This window comes from Mandrillus leucophaeus, unplaced genomic scaffold (assembly GCF_000951045.1).
Source record: "Mandrillus leucophaeus isolate KB7577 unplaced genomic scaffold, Mleu.le_1.0 Scaffold136, whole genome shotgun sequence".
Lineage (NCBI taxonomy): Eukaryota > Metazoa > Chordata > Mammalia > Primates > Cercopithecidae > Mandrillus > Mandrillus leucophaeus.
In genome coordinates this window covers 2,409,221-2,433,724 of record NW_012101321.1, presented here as the reverse complement: position 1 = coordinate 2,433,724, position 24,504 = coordinate 2,409,221, and the positions used below count along the sequence as shown (strand labels likewise).

The 24,504-nt window shown below is 33.5% G+C and overlaps 1 protein-coding gene across 1 annotated transcript in view; it reads right to left on the bottom strand.

The window, feature by feature from the left end:
- The window catches only part of LRBA (LPS-responsive vesicle trafficking, beach and anchor containing), a 771,345-nt gene that overhangs the window by 551,051 nt on the left and 195,790 nt on the right, over window positions 1–24,504 (bottom strand). Inside the window, exons 31-34 of the mRNA XM_011973242.1 lie at window positions 22,037–22,170; window positions 12,924–13,002; window positions 10,932–11,065; window positions 3,748–3,809 (exon numbers count right to left, since the gene is read on the bottom strand). Of these exons, the coding sequence (XP_011828632.1) occupies window positions 3,748–3,809; window positions 10,932–11,065; window positions 12,924–13,002; window positions 22,037–22,170 (409 nt within the window). The remainder of the gene's footprint in view (window positions 1–3,747; window positions 3,810–10,931; window positions 11,066–12,923; window positions 13,003–22,036; window positions 22,171–24,504) is intronic.

The window sequence follows — 24,504 nt, the reverse complement described above, 5'->3', positions numbered from 1 at the left end:
AGAAGTGTTTTAATAATCTTCTCATACTGAAAATATTCATCTACAAAATCATCATAACTATAAAAAAGAATATTAATATCATATATTCAGAAAAAATACACTCAAAATGGAGAAGAAACTTGGGATTAGAGAAAAGTATAGAAGAACAAAAAATAAAGAAACATTTTACTAAAGATTAAGGAAAAAAATTTCAAACATAAAACTGACATAAAATAATCATAAGAAAAGAACTATCTCATTCTTATTATAAATTATTATAATTTTAAAATAATTCAGAGGTACAAAAAGAAACACAAGTCAAAAATGACCAAACCTTACATCATTACCTTCATGTAAAAAAAATATTTCCCAAAACAGCAGCAATCTACATATTTTGTTGAAAAATTTTTTAAAGAATAATCAGACTAAAATAGAATTTTAAATTAACCTTTGCTGCTAATTAATTACTCAGACAGGATGCCAGTCTAGACTATATGGTGCTTCTAGTTTTTCTATATACTGTATGCATTTCTGATAAATGGGAAAAGAATAGATGACCTGGCAGAACGCTCAGACAATAATATGTGATTTACAGGACATGAATGCAGCTACCACAAGATTTATCTGACAGCCCTCTCCGATAGTGGACTGTTGAGTATCCGATGGAATGATTTCTAGTCTACAAAGTCTACTACTGAGTAGCCATACACATTATTTATTTATTAGATGTTTTGGGTTGAAACCATTTTTAAATGATGCACTTCACAATGCACAGTCATAAATTTAGCTTTAAACCCAAGAAGGGAGGTAGTGTTATTGGAATGTATGTCAGACTGAATTAGGACAAGCAACTCAACGCTTTTATAAAGTGGCCTTGAATGCAATGCCAAGTCTTTCAAAAATGATATTAATGTCAAATGAACAAGATACAAACACTTTATATAATGCTGGAGTAATATTATTTGAAACACTTATTTAACATTTTCTTTAAATTCATATACATTTAAAACAGGTTTATACACATATACAACAAATTTGGCACACAAATAAGTTGCATGCTTGTGAAAAACCACCTGAAACACAGTTGAGAACTTGTTCAATTTTGTGTGTCTGCATCAGAGAACATACAGTTTCCTGAAGAATGTAAGCAGTTTTATTTTAAGAAATAAAGAGGATTTAAATTGATATTTGGAACTTCAGTCATTCTTGAATTACTTTACATGGGATTCAACAGATGAATAAATCTAATTTTACAAACCTCATATATTAATTATACTCAAAAATATAATGCTCAGTATTATGAGAGGCTTCCAACTTTAATTAATAACATTTTGCCTAAAAAATATTAACATTTCGATAGACTAAAATATGAAATGGTGCCTAATCAACTACCGGTGAATGAGTGGACACTGAAAACTACAATCTAAGTCGAAAAAAATATATAGTGATCTGTTTGGTTTTATTGTCAGCTAACCAAATGTGATCATTTCCTCATTTCTTAAATTTAGGCTCTAAATTCTCTTTTACAATAAAATGTAGTGAAACACCCTATTAAAAATAACACAAAAAGAATATAAGTTTTGAATGGATTCAAGAAAAATATCAGAGCATGGCTGATTGTCATGAAATTAACACCAACTAATTTGTAAAGTTCTAAATCAAATTTGCAGATGTTAAGTTCATAAGCATATCCCATTATTTATGTGATTAAAAAGTAGTTTTTGACCTGATCTTTCGATCTTTGGCACTCAATCCTCTCCATCTCCTCTTAAAAAATTAATTAAAATTTTAGCAAGATGGTAGCTTTTGCTTCCCACCCTATCTCAGACCAAAAAAAATTATCAATCAAACTCAAGCCATCCCCACCCAGGATCTGTAAAATGTCGACTTGAAATTCAATTTCATATCTCTTAAGCTTTCATGTAGAAAAAGACAGTTCACTTCTTAACAAAATAAATCACTTTTGTGATTGCCAAGTTGACCTCTTTGAATTAGGAAAATTCAAAGTGAAAAATGTAATTATCACCCCGGAACAATCTGTATACATCTGGAGCTAATTCTAGCTTCATTTTTCACATCATTTTTCACACTGTGCTACATCTTGTAGAGATGCCATGGAACTTTTGAAGAACTCACAAAAAATGTTAAGGACTTCAAATACCCAATAATGTATTTTATTCACACAAAAACCTTGACAATTTGACTTTTGAAACTTCCTCTACTACATGATCTTCATAACCCATTTGATTGCATTAGTATTAAACAGTACTGTGACATACATGATAAATAGGTGTATTAAAACATGTCATTCTTTATCTTTGCAGCTCCTAACATTAAAATATGAAATATACTATATTGGAAATAGCTTCCATGTACCAAAAATACATTCAGTTCTTCTAAACTAGAAAGCAAAACTTCACTGTCAAAATTCACCTATGAAACAATTATATCACTATGAACAATAAATTTGTTTTCTTGTAAGGAAACATCCAAAACCAAAAGTGAGTGCTCTTTTAAAGTGTGGGCAGTTTCATGTAGACATAAGACAGCTATATGGCAAGTTCTATCCAAGAAAGAAACAATTATTTCTAATCAGATGACTTAATGAGAAATTTTATCTAGTCAGCTTTTGAAGAAATGGAGTTTTCTAAATGAGATGATTAAATTATAGACATGATTCTCACTAAATCTAAGAATAATAAGCCTACTAAGTAACTACTCCTCACAAGTTCATTACAAAAATCCATTAGGTGTAATCTCTAGAAGTAATTGTTCTTATTGCACCTTATTGACAATGCATAGTATTGATTTTTCACACCTTCTATGATTCTTTAATTTATATTCATGAAATGTCCATCAGCACAGTCTAAATAAATTTGGCATATAGGCACTAAAACAAATAAATCGATGCAAAGAAACATTAATTTTGCATTATCCTTATTCGTTAGGCAAGTAAACCATGAGAGTTGTAAATGAAGGTCAAAGGTTTTGAAATGGGTCAAAACCCTTGACCTCTAGACCAATACCTTTCCTATTAAAAAAGGCTATTTTAAAGTTTTAAGTGGGGGAATTTACTACCAGCAAGATATCACTTTAAAAGACTACAAAGAAAACTCTCAATAAAAACATTCATCTGTTTAATTGCAAAACAGAAAAGAAAACCTCGCAGGATACATGATTTTTACATAAGTTTTTTTTAAAAATCATTAAACTTTACCACATGAGGTACAAGGTTTTAGAACACCGAAAGTAATTTTGCTTTTAGGAATTTATTTTCTACATCTTATTATGATAGCTGCCACTTTTTTGTTAATGTTTTCCCAAATCTACTGTGCATGTCAAAAATAATTACCAATGACAAGGATTCAAAATCATTTATCGCTCATTTTATAACCTCTGCACAAAAGGGAAGTAAACCCATGATTCCCAGTGGAGTCAGCATGGCACTCCACAAGATACAGAAATAAATCTGTTTTTATAACCTTAATACATACAGCAAAGAAATTATCATGATCATTTGATCTGGACAGTTTTAAAGTGACTCTAAAAACTTTTGTTTCTCACTTCCTCTCATACTTGCTTCAAACTTATCTGCAAGTATCAAAAATAAGAAGCAATCTTTTTGCAATACAACTAAAATTATTTTAAAACAGCAAACTCACAATTGTATTATAGCAAAAATTTCAGTAATGCAAATATAAAATCCCCCATGAAAACAAATTCATATGAGAATCTACTTTTAATTCAATATTTATTCTTGCCACTCACCTGAGAACACAGTAGCATAACCAATTCCACAACTGAACTGCTAGACTTCATGCAAACCAGACCTATTTTAAAGAGAATTAAAAAAAAAAAAAAAGTTATAAAGAAAACAAATAAGGATTTGTTAAAATTTCATACAAACTGTTTTTTCAAATTATTTTTTCAAACTATTAATGGTACACATTTAATTACATGATTAAATAAGGTACACTATAGTTAGTTTAAAGCTGGCTTCAAAACCACCACCAATTTTTGTGAAGTATTCCATTTCAGCTTTCAAAATACTAAAACATTTATTACAACTTCATATATAATGACATTTCACAATACTCATAGAAATGTGCACAACATATGCCATATTGATCAATATCATCTACATTTTGTTTTGGAGAGAGTTGATCGTTATACATGCAGAGAAGGGAAATGGCTCCCTGACCTTTGCTTTCTCCACCACACTCTCTCCCTTCAACCCTCTAGCTATCAATCAAGTTTCCATTTTGTTTCATGGCAGCAGACATCCCAAACACTCTTATTAGTACCTTGACCTCTGACCTCACACTAAACCTTAACAGAAATGCAACCCGTTGTCTGTTATATATTCTTGATTTCTTATAAATTAATTCATTTACTTTTATGTTTCATTTTGGTTCGCCAAAAATATCTTTAGAAAGGATATTTTATAGAATTAATACCTATCTAAAGTAAGTCTTTGGTTTTAATTACCAATAAAATATAAAGTAGTTCATTCAAAGAATTTTTTATGATTAGTATCTTTAAAAAGCAATGCCAATAATTAAAGCGACTAAATTATTAAATTGCATTACTAATAATCAAAAAAATCACAATTTTTTTATTCTACATTTTTCTAGGCAAACACAGGCTTAGGTTCCAGAGCATAACATCTAAAAATAATTCCTGATGGCTCTTAAACACCCTATTACCTTCTTTTTTCTCCCACTGAAAATTCTTCCAGGTACCCTATCCATTCCCTTTATCTTTCTCTTTAGTTCTTTCTCCTTCCCTGTTTAAATACTAATGCTTCCAACCTAATGATAGCACATGTTGGCATTTTTTAGCCTTATAATAGCATTGAAGTTAAAAGGGCTGTTCACCCCTTTCACTTTTTAAAAAATGTTAGAACCATTTTTCTCAATGTCTGAAAGAATATGTAACATAGCAATGATGGCAACAGTGTCAGCACTGGCAAGAAAATTAGGTATAGAATGTCTCTATATTGTATTAGGAAGCAAGTTATTAACTACAGTGTGATATCTGTAGGGCTAAGATGAACATGGCTCCTCAGGCTAATGCTGTCAAGGACGAAAAAAAAGGCAAGCAATACTCCATCTCTTACTGCAGGTGTAGCCCTCTGCTGGTCTGAAACCTTGCCACTTTTCCTTAAATTTAACCCAGATAATAATAGAAGTTCAGTTTTGCTGCAACTTCAAAGCCCATTATTTCCAGAAAGTAAATTTGGATCTTTCTATTATTAGGTCATCAATCCTTATTGCTTTATTCTACAAAAACTAGAATTCCTGCCATTGGGCCCCGATGGGCCCTTTTATTATATATCTATTCAGATAATGAAAAACAGTAATTTTTTTAAAAAGACCTTGAGCTATCCAAAATTAGGGAGATTTATAGGTGCTCCTTTGTCCCTCTCACCACACTTACCATATTTCATACATACACATATATGTATACATATGTGTGTCTGTGTGTGTGTGTGTGTGTGTATATATATATATATATTTTTTTTTTTTTTTGAGATGTTGTCTCGCTCTGTCACCCAGGCTGGAATACAATGGCACGATCTTGGCTCACCACAACCTCCACCTCCCAGGTTCAACCAGTTCTCGTGCCTCAGCACCCAAGTAGCTGGGATTACAGGTGCCCGCCACCATGCCCGGCTAATTTCTGTAGTTTTAGTAGAGACGGCGTTTCACCATGTTGGCCAGGCTGGTCTCAAACTCCTGACCTAAGGTGATTCACCCACCTTGGCCTCCCAAAGTGCTGGGATTACAGGCGTGAGCCACCATACCCAGCCCATATACCTATATTCTTAAGAAAAATGTTATACATACACATTTCTATTTATTTATTTCAGTCTTATTTTCTAATAATAAAGGCTAACAAACCAGAAGAAGGTTGACAGCTACTTTCTACTTGGATATGAATATTCAGGAAAAAATGTATTCACTGACCAAGCTAGTAAAAGGCCAAATAACATTTCATAGTTTGGTTTGAACAATTAATTTGGAAGAGAGTGGTGGAAGATGTATTGCGGGGCAGGGTGGAGAGTATGTTCAATTCTGAATGAGTAAAGGCTTCAGAAGACAAGAGAAACCTGATAACAGACCTTAAGCTCCCTGTCTAAAGGACACTGGTACTGTAAACACAAAAATAACATTGGGAGCAAAGAAATAGAGGATAACCCCAACAAGGAACTTAACATCAAAATGTAGAATTACGTCACTTCTATTTTTGACCTAAATTTTTGCCAATGGATGACGCTCTTCACATGTGCGAAAAAACAAATAATAAACCTGTAGATCTCTCTTCAGATTCAGTCATACTCTAAGAACTACCCAAAGGAAAGTCCTAAAACCCTAAGGTCAAGTTGTAAGTTACTGCCAGAACTATCATTTTCATTTTATACACCTACAAACACACACACCCTATTACTGTCTCAATCAAAAGAAACGAAGTACTGCAAGCTTACAGATTTGAACCAGCTCACAATCTGACCTCTCTAAAACTCTCAGTAGAATAGTAGAATAACAGGGTTTGGTTTGATTATTTTTTGGTTGGCTTTCCAAAGATAGAAAATGTTAGTCTTTTTAAAAGGACAAACTCGGGATGCCAAGTCAAGAGTTTTATACCTGCACTAATCTGGGATTTTATGATCCAAGACCACTGCAATTTCTTCAGTGGAGACTCACCCAGATATATCACTTCAGTGAAAGGATCAAATGACTTACCAGATAGTAAGCCAGTGCCATCTAAACCCATTGATCTATCTAAATCCTCAAGTATATCCTGAAAACACAGTCATGACTATTTACTATCTGGAATATAAGAATCCTCTTGTTTTTTATATTTAAGTCATCTTATTTTTTAAAATAGGATAGTAATAAACATTATGAGAAATTTTAATAAGAATTTAAGGATTATAAACTCAAGAAGTTTTACTCCATATTTTCCTGGTTTTGAAGATATATACATATACTCCAGATGAGCATTATCTTTTAGATAAAACTAAATGCTGATCACGAATCTGAAACACATCCGTCTTGTAAATACTAAGTCCAAATTTCAAATACATGTTTAGCTTATCATAAATTCTAGTTTCCCTTCCTGAATTTATATCATCAAATCCAACATTTTGGGAAAATTGGATGACTAAAACTTTTGTTAAAGAGAGGACAGACATCTTCTTTGCTTGAGACTTGCAAAATATTTTCTTGTTCAGATTTACAAACATTTAGAATAATCAATCCACTGAATTTTTTATTTCCATATAAACTTTTCCTTCTAGTCATCATTATATGCACACCTGCCTTTAGCATTTATCTACTTAGAAACTGTATCAAGTAAACTGTGGTATATAATCATCCCACAAGACAGAAGAACATGTCTTTTTAGAAAAATGGGATGGCCCAGGTTCTTGTCTCAAATTATCACACAAATTTAGCACGATGAAGTCCTTCCTGCTAAATAACATGTTCATATGCTGTACAGAGATACTGTGACCCTTTGGAGGGTCACAAGCCATTGTAATATCTAAGATATTTTTTGCCTACCCCAAAAAAAGTTTTGGCCCCATTGAGACTGCAAGTTTATACTTTCTTAAAACACAGCGCAGGCAGAGTGCAGTGGCTCATGCCTGTAATCCCAACATCTTGGGAGGCCGAAGCAGGTGGATCACTTGAGGCCAGAAGTTCAAGAACAGCCTGGGCAATGCAGCAAAACCCATCTCTATAAATAAATAAATAAAATTTTTAAAAAATTAGACGGGCATGGTGACATGCACCTGTAGTCCCAACTACTTGAGAGGCTGAGGTGGGATGATCACCTGAGCCCAGGAAGACAAGGCTGTAGTGCTCCAGTCTGGGCGTAGGAGTGAGACTCTGCCTCAAAAAAAAAACACAATGCAAAACTTTGGGTAAAGCAATACAACGACAGAGGGTAATAAACAAGAGTAATTATTTTTTTTCCGCCATCACTCCATGCGTAATTCCAGTACTTCGTGGGTTTCTTGTTTTTTTTAATTTTAGTCCACAGCAAAGAATAGCTGATGTGTAATAGTGAAATAGCAAAATGTTTCAAGATACAGAAAAAATAAGATCACTAAGACTCTATAATTAATCATATTTATAAAAGGATCCAGTGAACTCACATATAATAATTGTAAGACACAATTTAAAATTTTCAAGCTTGTGTTCTCTTTGTCCTTTGGAAAGTCTGTTTAGAAAAATTAATCCTTACAAAGGGTTTTAACTCCTTGAAAAAGAGGGTTAATTAACATCACTACAATTGAGACAATCAGGTTACAGGAGATTCCAGGCATGATGTAATATGAAGTATTACACCTAATTTAACTTTTAGCTTTAACTTTAAGTCTTCAAAATATACAGGGCATATGGCCAGTCGCGGTGGCTCAAGCCTGTAATCCCAGCACTTTGGGAGGCAAGGCCGGAGGATTGCCTGGGCTCAGGAGTTTGAGACCAGCCTGGGCAATGTGGCGAAACACCATCTCTACAAAATATACAAAATTTAGCCAGTCTTGTGGCATATGCCAGTAGTCCCTGCTACTAGGGAGGCTGAGGCACAAGAATCGCTTGAACTCGGGAGGCAGAGGTTGCAGTGAGCCAAGATCACACCATTGCACTCCAGCCTGGGCGGCACAGTGAGACTCTGTCTTAAAAAAAAAAAAAAAGTATATGTATACACACATATACATATGTGTATGTATATATGTGTATATATACACACACATATACACATATATACACATACACATATATATCTGTATATACACATATATATATTTTCTTAAAGATAAATATGGGCTGGGTATTAGAGGACATTAAGAAACTATTGTTACTATTATTAGGTGTAATAACAGCATTGTGATTATGTAAGAAAACATCTTTTTTTACATGCTATTAAGTATTCAAGGGTTGAATGACATAACATCTAAGATAGTTTTAAATACTAAAGCAAAATAAAGGGAATAGAGATATCAAATAATTATGGAAAAATGAATATGGTTTGGACAGCTGATAATAAGTTAATAGATACTGTACTTCCTACTTTGTGAAAATTCGAAATTTTCATTAAAACATTTTTATAACTAAAAAACTCGTAAGAATATTTTTTAAAGATTAAGAAGCTTTGTAATGTTTGGTCACACAGCTAGTCACTGGCAAGGACAGAATGAAAACCAAAGTCTCCTGCCATTTATATTAATGCTTTCTGTACAGTATTACGCTGCTTGTACAGTACTACGGCACAATCACCTCTTTTTAAATCCTTTCTGTTTTACAGTACATGAAACCACAATCCAAAACATTCCTTACAACATAAAATACGTAAGTCACATAAGAACTTTTAGATTTGTTTGCTATTTTTATGAACATAATCCAATGAATATGCACTGCTCAAGTTTATACATGAGCAATAGTACACCTTCTTCCTTCTTACAGTTTTACCAAAATTTACTGGTAAAAAATGATTCTAAATTAAATTTTGTTTGGGAATATAGAAGTGTTCATTCTTAATTCTTCTGGGTATTTAATATGATTCTATCTTATCTGTTATAGAATTCAAAGACCAATAAGCAACAATATCTTGCAATACTGAGAAGCTGTATTTAATACACACATCTTACTCACTGTAATAAAATTACACATAGTTCATAAGTTGTTACACCACTTTCAAAAAAAAGTTTCATATATGAAACTATAAATTAGGGAAAAGCCCTGAAATATAGACTCTTCAATTTTTAAAATTCAATTCTTCCCAAATTATATTATTTCATAGTAAAAGTCATTTATTTCTTCATCAAATGGTTCATAGCTAAATAAATTATATCCTTCAATAGATCTAAGGAAATTGCTATTCCAAACTTAAGTACTTCTAAAGTCTGAACTTTCTTTTTCAAATAAATTCATTGTTACTTTTTCACTGCATAAAAATATCACTCATCACCAACTCCATTTACATCTATAGAAGAGATGAAATTCCTAGCTAAAGCTTCATACTTACCCACTGATACTGTAAGGGTCAAACGAAGTGCTCATATTGCACAGTTAATACTCAAATATAGATATCTGAAACTATATACAGGTATCTTAACTCAAATATAGGTATCTTAAACAAATATAGGTATCTTAAACTACTTAAATCCTAGGTACAAAGATGAAGATTGGTATTTTGAAGTCAGTCTGTTAAACTGTTAAACTCATTATTTAACAAATTATCCTCTATTGAACTGCTATCTGCTTTCTGAGGAAATTTACGGTAAATCTACTTTCACTCGGTTAAGTCTCTCTCCAATATTCGAAGGGACTCACTACATGGCAATGCCCCATGTGCCACAAACAAACAAACAAACAAAAAAGAAAGGTCTCATTATTCCTCATTCACTCCATAAATAGCATGGTTTCCAATCCCCTCAGCAACCTACCTCAGCATGCTATCTAGTTTGACAATCTCAAAGTACATTACCTAGAAGAGACCCAGTAATCTATGAATGATGTAAGTAGTATAGAGTACAATGCTGTTACCTCTATTTGTAAAACATTATTCTACTAATAACAATGTATTCCTTATTTATGTGGCAATACATTGCTGTTCATATGGATCTAAGTTCAAGTAAAATCCTGTGACACTAGTCTCTCCAATTCGTTGCTCTCAAAGTTAATTTTAATGTATCAAAAAAAAAGTCTTAGTTCTTTGGTTCAACACATAATTCTATGCTTCATCCAAATCACTGATAAAAATCTTGAAGATTACAACATAATAGACATGTGACACATTCTTCAAAAGATACAGACTATGAGAAACCTTGTCAAAGGCTGACAACACTTAAACAATGAAACTCCATGTTATCTCATCATCCATGTAAGTTTTTAATCCTGAAATATAAATGCATACAAATAAAATAAAGAAAAATCACTTACTTGTTCCTTCTATAAGTAGTTCTTGTCCATGGCTACCCAAAAGTGTCCGAGAAAGAAAAGGTGCAAAATCCACAAAAATCTCACGAAGGAGAGGAGCTGCTTTTTCCAAAGCATGTTCAAGCCTCTCTGTAATACTAATGAAAAGACATTAAGTTACTTGAACTATTCAACAGATTGTATCAATTTTCTAGTTTCAAAAATAAAGATGTGTTTCCATATATATATAATTATATTAAAAAAATTAAAAATCACCTAAAGAGACATTACTGCTATGTATAGCAGTCCTTCTGCCAAAAATATTCGTTTTTATCTGATCTAGCTTGCCCCTACTATCTCCAGCAAACATCCTGGTTAACAACCACTCCAAGCATCAGTACTTACTAGGAGTCTCACCTGGCCAGTTAAGAGCAGTTTGTTTTTAGGCCCATCATAATCTAAATAAATTCTCATCAAGTCTTCAACAAATTTTTCTATTTACCACTAAACCATTAGCCCACTGAGTTCAAGAACCATGACTTCATTTTAAAATTCACAGTTACAGCATATAGTACAGACTCAACAGATGTTGAGTGCTTATAAATTATAAAAAGCAGTTCTTTTTTATTGAAGTCAATAATTCCTTTCTAATGCAATGTGAATTATTTTTCTCCTGAAAATAATATACTTTAAAGGCAAATTATAACAAAACTATCATTTTGTTGATAGTTATATTTATTAATAAACTGAGATAGTTGTAAATGTGCCATAAATACATAAAATATATTAATATATATTTGTGATTATATATACATGTATTCATATATACATACACAGATACATTTAATGACTTTTTTTTAAGGTCCACAGCATTTCAGAAAATTCACAGATATCCACAGCTTCAGTTTCTAACTTACAAATTAAACATATACATAAAGAGTCACTAGTTATCTACTATTCACACTAGGAGTACCTCCTATTCATACTATCAAGAAAGCAGTTGCTACTGAAACTATCAACTCAAACATATATAAATTTTGCTGTGAATAACCATCTCCTCACAGGCACTCTCTAAATACTATTTTCTTCTACACAACTCATAGAACTTGTTATCCCTGAATAGTATCGTAAATACTAGCCACACTCGAAGCACTCAAGTACCTACATTTGTAGTGTCTAATGGATTTCCCAGTTGTGGTAAAGAAAATCAAGGACTCTGGCCACTAAGACTCTAGTGGTGGAAAATACACTCATAGCATTCGAAATTAAACTGTGAAACCCAATTAAACAAGGTAAGTGACAATAAAAATCTATCTATAATTCAGTATCATTGTGGCTTTGGCTGGATGGCTACCACTTATATCAGTATTTTTTTTTTTTTTTTTTTTTGAGATGGAGTCTCTCTCTGTCTCCCAGATTGGAGTGCAGTGGCATGACCTCAGCTCACTGCAACCTCTGCCTCCCGGGTTCAAGTGATTCTCCTGCCTCAGCCTCCCGAGTAGCTGGGACTACAGGTGCTCACCACCACACCTGGCTACTTTTTAAATATATGTTTAGTAGAGATGGGTTTTCACCACGTTGACCAGGCTGGTCTTGAATTCCTGACCTCAAGTAATCCGCCTGCCTCAGCCTCTCAAAGTGCTGGAATTACAGGAGTGAGCCACCGCGCCCGGCCTACATCAGCATTTTATAGAGGAGAAACAACAAATTCCATACTTTCAATTTGCAATCATTTGAAACATAAGTCATAAGCTTATGTAAATATTTGTTATGCATGCAGCAATTATTTTTTAACACAAATAGTCACTTCTCATGAAGTGACTTGTACATCATGAAATGACTTGTACATCTTATAATCTTTCAAACGAAAATGAACTTCTAAAATGTTCCCAAGCCTCTAAATGTCATATATGTTGAAAGAAAGAAATGAAATGAAATGAAGTAAAATAAACCTAGATAGCTTAAAAAGTCATCAAAAGGTATGAATCACAATATTCAAGTTAGTAGCTTAAATACCTCATATTTGAAACCGGGTCTTGTGAAACTGAATCAACTGTTGGAACCGAGGGCAATTTTGCATTAGATGATCTACTGCCTATAAAAGAAAAATAACCATCTATAGGAATTTTCTGCTTTTAGGTATGAAGATTTAAATAAGAATGTCATTATACCAGTCAATAAAAGCATTATAATGTATTTTTATGTCCATTACTATTTGGATAACATTAAAATCTAACAATTAACAACTAAATCCTTTCATATATAAACCTCAGCTACGAGCTCAATTATCATGCCAGAACAATCTTTGTATCTGTGAGCTGAAAAAGCAAGAGAAAAGTAAATCCTGACTCCCTAAAGTTCACAATTCCTTCTATTCAACACCAAGTGTCAACAGAAAGTTACAAGTAAAAGTATTTTTTAATATAGCAACAACACAGAAACACCTACATTCTAAATTTAGCTTTAAACCTCCATTACCATGAAAACTATCCTTATTCAGTTATCAAATCACTACTGAAGGACTAAATTGCAGCAATAAATGTAATCAGGGTTAGAAGCCTAGACCTCTGAGAATCTGTAATCTTGTATCACAACTATTATCAGTTATTTTCTCATTATGCTGCAAATACAAAAACACTATGCTTTAAAGAGAATAAGGGCCCTCTTTCCCAAACTTTGTTGAATCTTTCAGTCCAAAAGTTATTAGAAACACATCAAGGAAAGCATCTGCATCAGGCTGGAGGTTGTGTTGGCCCAAAGAAAGTTACTGGAGCCAGTGTGAGGAGGGAATTCAAAGAAAAAAGAAAACTAAGAATTGTAGAATTCATATCTATGTGAAATGATGGTTGCAATAGAGAGATGGTAATAATATGTGAATGACAGTATACATTTTTGTAGACTTTTATATACAAACACACACACACACAAACACACACACCGCCTCTAGCTCTGTCCACTAAGAGGACATGGAAGCAGCAACACCTTAACACTTGGTGTCCAGATCTTGGTTTCTTAATACTATACTCCACTAAAAGAAAGAAATGGCTGATTCGAGATCTGTGGAAGAAAAGCACCAAATGAGTTTGAAACATCTAGTTATGCTGTGTAGAAAGCAAGGAATGATAGGATATGTCCAAGGAATAATAGGTTATGTCACAAGGACACTGAAGCCAGCTTGAAGGGGCTCCCACTGATCAAACACCCTTGTATTCCATCCTGGGTGAGAAAGTGAGACTCTGTCTCAAAAAAAAAAAAAAAAAGGAATTGCCATTTTTGGCCAGGTGCAGTGGCTCATGCCAGTAATCTCAACACTTTGGGAGGCCAAGACAGGAGGACTGCTTGAGCTCAGGAGTTCAAGATTAGCCTGGGAAACATGGCAAGGCCCTGTCTCTACTAAAAATACAAAAAAGTAGCCAGGCATGGTTGTGTGTGCCTGTGGTCCCAGCTACTTGGGAAGCTGAGGTGACAGGATCACTAGAGCCTAGAGGGCAGAGCTTGAAGTGTGCTGAGATTGCACTACTGTACTCCAGCCTGGGTGACAAAGCAAGACCCTGTCTTAAAATACAACACAACACCATACAATACAATACAATACAATACAATACAATACAATACAATACAATACAATACAATACAACACAATAACAATACAACACAACACAACACACACAACACAACACTTCCCTCTGCTTCACACCACTCCCAGAACTTCCTCAGGCTCACTTCAATTGTATCTAGGCATGCTGATTCAATGTGCTCTTTTTGGTAAGGCAAATAAGGTTAATTCTGGATATAGATAAGCATAGCCAGGACCTAATCAGAGGTTTTGTGGATTTAACTGATTAAAAAACAGCAAGGACCTGAGGCAATTTTGAGCTTTCCTGAAACATGCTTGGTTTTTAGGCAGCACTTGATCAACAACCCTCAGTTCTGATTACCAGGTCTCAGTCAAATCCAAGGATCCAAAAATCTAGACAATTTTACCCCCCAACAAGCTTGGTTCCTTTTGGAAAGCGGGCAATGCAGCAATCTTCCACAATTAACCTCTGGATGATTACTGAGCCCACCTTAGAGTGAGCACATTCCTAGTACAAAATGAACTTAACTATAGTCAATCTTTCTTTTCCACAACATACTTCCTTTCCCATTCCCTTGATAATCAAAGTTGACTTTCCTTTATACTGGAAGCTTTGTATTGCTTACAGTCCTACCTTCCTCACCATCCTGTTCAGCTGAGATCTACCTGTACCTAAAAACTCTAACCAAGTGACTGGTGGTCAGGACGCATAGGATTCCTTTAAAAATGAAGCTAAAGCACACACTTCATCATGCTGACAATTATTTTTTATTTTTCTTTTTTTGAGACAGGGTCTTACTCTCTCACCCAGGCTGGAGTGCATTGGTGTGATCAGAGCTCACTGCAGCCTTCAACTCCTGGACTCAAGCCATCTTCCTGCCTCAGCCTCCCAAGTAGCTGGAAATATAGGTGCATACCACACACCCGTCTATTGCCTTTTTTTTTTTTTTTGTAGAGACAGAGTCTCATTATGTTGCCCAGGCTGGTCTCGAACAATCCTTCTCTGGTCTCAAGCAATCCTTCAGCCTTGGCCTCCCAAAGTGCCAGGGTTATAGGCATGAGCCACCATGACCAGCCCATTGTGACAATTTTTAAAAGCATATATATCAACTCACATTTCATCATAAAAATAATGCTATTTTTGTATTTTTCACAATAAAATTTCAAATTAGACGGCAAGACCAGCGAAGTTAAAAAACATTTTTTCACTCTTTGGTATCCGGCACTTCTAAGAGTCAGGTCCAATCCTAAAATCATATACAACACTCAGTAAAGTACTTCACAGACCCATTGGCCTTATTACACTCGGTACATGACACCTGCAATTTTCTAAGTTTTTGACAACAATATGATCAATGAATCACAGTGGGTCATTGACTGTTACCAGTGATTAATAAAATATTTCCGTGTTTTTTAACTGGTGATAGTTTTTGAAGACCTTTTTTTTTTTTTTTTTTTTTTTTTTTTTGAGATGGAGTCTCGCTGTCTCCCAGGCTGCAGTGCAGTGGTGCGATCTCGGCTCACTGCAACCTCTGCCTCCCGGGTTCACGCCATTCTCCTGCCTCAGCCTCCTGAGTAGCTGGGACTACAGGTGCCCACCACCACACCCAGCTAATTTTTGTATTTTTAGTAGAGACGGGGTTTCACCATGTTAGCCAGGATGGTCTTGATCTCCTGACCTCGTGATCCACCTGCCTTGGCCTCCCAAAGTGCTGGGATTACACGCGTGAGCCACTGCGCCTGGCCTGAAGACCATTTTTTATTGCAATGTATCAGACATTTTCTCTATTAGCATTATTGATGGATTTTCTTGAGCTTTTCTGACACTAATACAAAGGAACACATAAGGTCCCATTTACTTAAAAGTAGAAATGGAAAAAATAAATCCCTCCCCAAAAAAGGTATGCATGAGGCTTTAGGGGGAAAAAAAGCGGGGGCGGGGAATGTATGTATGAGGTTTTAGGCAAAATTAGCCTTTATTGTGTTAAATGGTTTATTGTGGGGTTTTTTTGTTTGTTTTTTGTTTTAAGAGATGAAGTCTTGCTCCGTTGCCCAGGCTGGAGTGTACTGGTGTGATCACAGCTCACCACAGTCCTGAATTCCTGGACTCAAGTGATCCTCCTGCCTCAGCCTTCTGAGTAGGTGAGATTATATGCATGTACTACCGCGTTCAGCTAATTTTTTAATTCCTTGAAGTGAAAAGTTACCCAAGCTAGCCTTGAACTCCTGGCTTCAGGTGATCCTTCCACCCTAGCCTCTCAAAGTGCTGAGACTACAGGTGTAAATCACCACACCCTGCCCACTGTTGTAAATGATACAAATTTTAATGAGAAATGCGTATTAGAAATGTGAAAAAGAAAAGCAACATTGTTGCTTCTAAATAAAGCAGTAACAAAAATTATTTCCTCACACTACCCTAGAAGTAATGCCAATTTTCAATTCTAAAAAAGAATACAGCAGAAAGAGATTTTTTACAAAGTGTCTTAAGTCATAAGAAGACACTTTACCAACAAGGATAATAAATTAACCAGCAAAAGTTATAAGAAAAAAATCACATGAAAGAATAAACTAAATACATCAGTAATTTCACACTAGGTTGTTCTCCATTCCTGCTGGGAAAAAAATGTAACATCCAAACACATTCTGTATTTTTTCAACTCAGATAAAAATATACACTTTCAATCAATTTGTTTTAAATTAAATTATCATTAAATATTTCCAGCAAATGATCACAAATATATAAATGCAGAAGCTACCTCCAACATGTGGAATGATACTCACTTATCTTTTCCTTATCCTAGCACTGATAAACTGGCTCCTTCAAACTGACAGTTTTCCAGACATTCAAAAGGACAAAAAGGAAAACGCAAATATATCATCTGTCTAGCATCTATCTGGGGAGTAGGCAATTGTTTATTTAAGGTCCCTGCGGGTCTAAATAACTAATGTCCCTTGCAATAAAGAATCATTAAAACAAATGCCAATTTTTTAACCCCTAAACACATTAACACTGCATTTCTCTCTCTCTTTTCTGAACCAGTAAATTCAGCCAGGGATCGTCTATATGCCCAGTAAAAACTAATTAAATAAATCCTATTGAATGAATAAAAATAAGCCTATTGGCCCAAATCTTACACAAAGGAAATATGGTTATGACTCAAATATTTCCCTAATATTAAAAAAGTACTAATTAATAATGTATATGGCTCTGATAAACAGATACTGTCTAATATTCTAGTAAGTGGTAGAATTACTAAATTTTGCAAAGTAGCAAACACCAGGCATATAAATTAGTGAACAGTATACTTAGTTCCTTTATTGAGCTAGTTTCAATTTTGATTTATTCATGTATGCTTTGCAGTACAGAGAAACAGCATATTGGAAAAAGAGTAATAATATTTTAACATACAAGAAGGGATATTGGGTGAAGGTGGAAGGATCACTTGAAGCCAGGATTTCAAGGCTTGTCTGGGCAATAGAGCAAGACTCTGTCTCTACAAAAATTTTAAAATTAGCCAGGAATGGAGACACACATCTGTAATTCTGGCTACCTGGGAAGCTGAAACAGGAGGATCACTCAAGCCCAGGAGTTCAAGGCTTAGAGATCTATGACTGTGCCACTGCACACCAGACTGAGAAACAGAGAAAGATCCTGTCTCAATTTAAAAAAAGAAAAAAGAAAGGATACTGTATTCTAGGTAATCAAATCTGTGCTGATGACTACAAAATTTCCAGATTTTGATATATTTACTAAAATCACTTTTGCTTTTATTTTCTTTGAAAACATGCAATAAAGGATATGTCTTATCCTCTGATGAATATCTTTTAATACTTATTAATTAGAAGATACAATTGTTGCTCTTAGACTAGTCCTTTTGGTTGATAAAATGCTGCATAAGCCAAGGTATGCTATTCAAATTAAAATTTGAAATTTGTACACCAAAAAAGTTTTGTATGTTAATTATAGTCTTAATAATGTGTATTATTTCAAACTGCAAACAAATTATCAATTTCTATGGGTTATAAAATTATTTCAGTGATAATATTTTCATAGAAAAAGCTTTGACCTCATATAAACCTAGCAAGTGTTAACTGTTTCTGTGATTAGTATCTATCTTAGTTTCTCTTTAATTGTACTGCATGTAAAATGTGTATCATTTTAATATCAAAATTTCCAAATATCCACAAATGGGAATTACCTTGAAGGTATCATGTGAATATGTAACAGAAAATATGAGTGTTATAGCAGAAACCTCGTATTTTCTATCAAGTAAATTTTTTGCCCAACTGTAGGATAATGTAAGTGTTCTGAGCACATTTAAGATAGGGTGGATTAATCTATGCTGTTTGGTAGGTGAGGTGCATTAAATGCATTTTCAATTTTCGATATTTTCAACTTACAATGGTTTATCATGATGTAACCCCATCATAAGTCAAGAAGCATCTATATTCCAGGTCACAAATGCATTTAACACAAAGCCTATTTTATAATAAGGTATTGGATATATCACATAATTTACTAAATACTGTACTGAAAGTGAAAAATAGAATGGTCATACAGAAAACTTGATGTACAATTTTTACTGAATGTGTATTGCTTTCACACCATTATAAAGTCAAAAAATTGTTAAGTTGGAACCGTCTATATATTTATCTACTTCTTTTAATGGCAAATAACTTAAAGCAAGAGACCCACCGAAAAGAAAACAAAAATGTATCAGTTAAAAAAAATATTGACAAGGGAGAAAGAACTATTTGGGGGGTTGGGGTGGATTCCATGTGGAAATGAGTACTTAACAAGTGCAAGGGCAAGTATGGTAGGCAAAAGTATGTAAAGTGGGGCGGTAGAAGAGTAACAAGCAGGACAACTAAAAACACTAGATTAGGTTAGATTTTTCTTATCAAGGCAGTAATGTTCATGGCATCAATTAACGGAATAAAACAGAAGCAATACACTGAAATGGAGAACCCATATGACAGTAACAAGAGCACAGTGAAAGAGGAGAAAGAAGAGTCAGATGTGGAAACCAAAATAAATGGTAAACAGAAAGACCATAATCACAAGGAAGACTTGAAATAATGAAAAAGGAATAACTATTTTTTTTAAATGGGGGTAGGGTTGGGGGGGAAAAAAGTTTAAAATTCTAGTTCAAGATGGAAAAAAGAATTGGTAACCATTTGAGAAACTCCATCAAAAAGCATACAAAATTTAAGCAACAGAAAAATAAGATACATTATGAGCTGGATCAATGGTACAGGGTTTTGTAGATTTTGCCAATAAATACAACAGTCTTCAAGATAGCAAAGTGTTTTGTAATTCTGCATACGGTTTTTCAAAGTGAGTATTTTAAATTACAATAAATTTACTGGAAAAATGCAATGGCTTCAGAGAGAAATGTATAATACTGTTACATGTAAAACATTACCCATGTCTCAGCTGTTTATCTCTTCTGAAAACTCCATGACTTAAATTTTAAAGAATAGGCTTAAAAGCAATCAAAGGGTCCTATTTACTCTGTTCCCTAAACTGAAACTAGAGGGCAGTATGAGAAAATATTTTACTCAGTGTACTTTGAATTTCTGAAATCACATTTGATTTGGGATGTTACTGAAAAATTTACTATAACTGAATTTAAAAGATGGCATGTAAATCATTTCATAGATACTAATAACCATTGCATTTTTCACAAAAGGGACTACTCTAGAAAAACCACAGTTGATTCTTTTTTTTAAAGGACTTTAGATGGGGATGGAGAAGCGGAAATGTGCATACCCAGTTCCAAATGAATTACCAAATTATTTCTTCTCCAAAGGGGAAAAAAAAAAAAAGAGGCATCAGAGTATAATGGAACAATAAAGATGAAAAATTTGCTAGAGTTTCATGTCCATTTTCCTTTGTAATTCTCACCGGGCCAGGGGAAACCAGCGAGGGAGAGAATGAGAGGGTATTTGAGTATTCTCTGTACTTCAAACTCAATTTTCCTGTAAACTTAAAAGTCATCTTAAAAAGTCTATCAATTTTTGAAAAAAATTATAAAATAAAAAGCAAGGCAGACAAAACTCTGATACAATTGCAGCTTTTGGTTTCAAAGTAGAAAAAAAATTCTAATTACTAATTTTCCTAAGAATAAAAATAATACAAGACTATTAATTAAATTTTAGAAATACTACCTAAAGTAAATATCGAAAATCAAAACTGTCAGTAGCCCAACTTCATGGAGAGCCAAATGACTTCATAATACACTTTCTTGCTTTTATCATGTAAAGAAGGTAGATAAGTCACTTGGTTGTAATTATATGGTACGTAAAGAATTGCATATAACTTTCTTTTACTTAACCTACTGAACATTTTCTCTTATCACTAAGTACTATAAAATTTGTAAAAAATTAAACAGGCTTAAAACTTCTGATAAAATATATTTTTGTTAACACAAGTACAATAACAAATAAAAAAAAGAGAGAAGAAAAAAGAAATAAACATAGTATTTGTTTCTAGGATACATGATTACATAGTACACATCAAGGAAAAAAGTTCCCAGCTACTGGACAGTAGCAATATCAAGTTTGGAAAAAAACTCTCCAAGATATGCTAATTTGCCAAATAAAGGTAGAACAGCAGAACAGAAGGCAAACCCTGGCCTGAGATATCCCAAAAGAAGTAACAGCATTATTTCTGTTCTCAATATAATCCACCAGGCCATTCCTTCAAAATTTCTTTATTTTTCATCAATCTCAACTTAGAATCTTAAGATGAATGTTTTGGTGGGTACAATATCTTGTTATTAACCTTAAGAAACATCAAAATATCCAGAAGAAAACCACTGATACAGTAACATCCCCTTTGTTATACTTGGTCATTTTAATACTGCACATTCTTCAAGTTTACCCCGTATCACCACAAAGCTTCCCATCATCGTATAGAATCTTGCATCCATATATATGCTTTTATACATGGAAATAATTCTTTATCCACATACATGATTTTAGACATGGAAAGAATATAGAAGGAGAGATGGACAAAAATAAAATTGCCGTAGAAGGAACTGAACCAGTATGACCATTGTTAGAATGATGCTACACTTCAGAGCAGCATTCCTTTCCAAGCCTCTAATTCAAAAAAATTGCCAAAAAAAACAAAGTATTGGATACTATATAAATATTTGACAACCAGTAACCATATTAAAAGATTACATGTCAACAAGACTTTCTAATTTAGGCCACTATCAATATACATCTTCTTAAGTGCAGGGAAAGAAAACAAAGGAAAAAAGTATTTTTATGAATCTATCATTCATCCATGCACTCATCTACCCAACTAGCAGCATCTAATCTACCACACAATATTAGGTTTGAGTGGAGAAAATACTGAAATCCTCGACTTAAATTCTTTTAATTTTACTCAAATTTATTCAGAAAAGTAGTAAACAATCAACAGGATAAAAGCACAATGGTTTCTAATGTGCCCCCAAATTTTAAGTTAATCAAAAATCCTAAGCTTTGCTAAAATGAGATGTAAAAACATTTTTGTTGAAATCACTGATAACTAGCTCACCTGGTGATTCTCCTCCCACATCTGAGGCTTGGGCTGAATCTGCTGAGGAAACCACACTGACAGCATTGGTAGGTATGCTTGTAGTAAAGGTGGAAGGTGAGACTGCTGATTTTTTTGCTGCAACAATGACACTTCTGTAATAAAGAAAGTAAACAGATTGAAAGATACAAATTGATCTCTTGAATTAATTACATGAATTTCAAAACAGAAATTAGGTAGCTAACTTATTTTTCTAATTTTCTTATTTCAATTTGATGTACAGTTTAGACTTTTCACCCAACGTGAAATTTCTTCAATATTGTCCATTTTTATCTGCATTTCACTATGAAAATATAACAATCCATTTTAACATTTAAACTTATATTTACCACATAGTATTTTTAAAATTTAGGATTATCTTTAATTATCTAACAAACAAAATATAACCAAAAGAATTAAAGCAGAAAATTCAACATTTCCACAAGAATTGTAAAGCGCTGCTAATCTGAAATAATAAAACCTTGGAAATCTTATAAGCTTAAAAAAAAAGTAGATATAAGCAATTTGCTAACATGTATACAACCCAGTTTTTCATTTTTAAACCCCAAAGTTTATATATCTTTTGATAATATACAAAAAAGTAATGCATAGGAATAAAAACCATATGCAAAAATATCAAATAATCAAAGTTCTTTATCTTGTACATTATTCAAAGGCAGGTATTTATGATATACCAATTTCAATTAAAATGTAATACTTTATACCAAACAGTAACTAAAAGACCTTGTTAGTCATAACTTAAAAGGCATTTTTAATTGAAGTTGGCTCTATAAACATGCAAAAACTCAGTTAATGAGGTAAAGAGGACAGCTGATATATAATGCACTCCCACAGCAGTGCTTACTTTTAATTACCTGGTGTTAACTATAAGCCTAAAGTCTTCAACATTCAATTTATTTAATCACATCTTTTGTTGACAGTACTATAACGGCAAGCTTCAAGTATTCCCTTAATAGCTTTAAAGTATTCAGCTTCTAAACAAAGTAACTTAGGTACTTGATCCCAATACATGCATTCAAAAGTGAAAATTATGTAATTCCAATATTTTAATAATACATTTTTGTAGTTATTTTTAAAAACACACACACAAAGCAAAATAGGTTTTGTTTTACTTCAGTGCCTATCATGCGAGGGCAAACACTGTTGCCAATTAAATCAAGTTCTCTTGTGCTAGGCATGGCTTATTCAATGTACTTGAGGGTAGCTGGTGTCACATCATTATAAGGGTGACTGCCAATGTTAACTATACACTAAAAAATAGAAGCAACAGCCACCTGAGCCCCCAATCCAAAATGGTGTGCTTAAATCATGGTAGCTTATATCAGATGAAGATTATTGAGTTAAGGGGGAGTAGATATGACGTGTGTGTGTGTGCATGCGCGCATGAATGTGTGTGTGTACGGGTGTGTTAGTGGTACCTTCAAAAACAATACGAAATGTAATTTGTAGTATTTCCTACTGGAAGGAGAAATTTAAAACCTACTGCTTAAGAAAATCACTGTCTTCTAGCAATGTCTGTGCAGGGGAGGGAGGAGAAATATGAAGAATTTACTTTCACATTTGTTCACAAAAGAAAGAACCAGCAAGATCTAGTTTACTCATACAATAAGTAGGAACTGAATGGAGCAACAGAAAGGAACACTTAGAAAAGTGCAATTGCTTTTTCTATAATCAAAATGTAAGATATATACCTATGTATGCTATGACTCAACATTTCCACTTCTAGGAATTTCCTCAAGAAAGCTTATGTCCACAAAATATGTATACAATAATGTTCATATAGGCTTTATTTATAATTGGCAAAAGCTGGAAATAGCCCAAATGTCCTTTATGCAGATATAGAAAATTTTAAATGGTGCTATGCTTCTGGAATGGAATATTATTCAGCAATAAAAGGTAACAAACTACTGATGAATGAAATGAAAAGGTAACAAACAACATGGATGAATCTCAAAAGCATTATGTTGAATGAAGCCTTATACTAAGGAGTATATACTTTATGGGTTGGTTTTTTTTTTTTTTTTTTAACATGTATGTCTAGAACAAGCAAAACTAATGTATGGTACACAAAATCAGAATTAATAATTGCCTCTGGGGGATAGGAACCAGAATTGGCTGGGAAAGAGAACTTTCAAGACCAATGATATCATGATGGGGACCTGGGGTTACACAAATGTATAAATTTGTCAAAACTCATCAAACGGTATACTTAAGACTTGTGTCTTTCATGGTATGTAAATTTTAGATTTAAAAAACGGTATCGATCTCCAGTTAGAGAGCTGCATGCTAGCTGGAATATTTATCTAATCACATTTATTTAATCACATCTTTTGTTGACAGTACTATAACAGCAAGCTTCAAGTATTCCCTTAACAGCTTTAAAGTATTCAGCATCTAAACAAAGTAACTTAGGTACTTGATCCCAATAC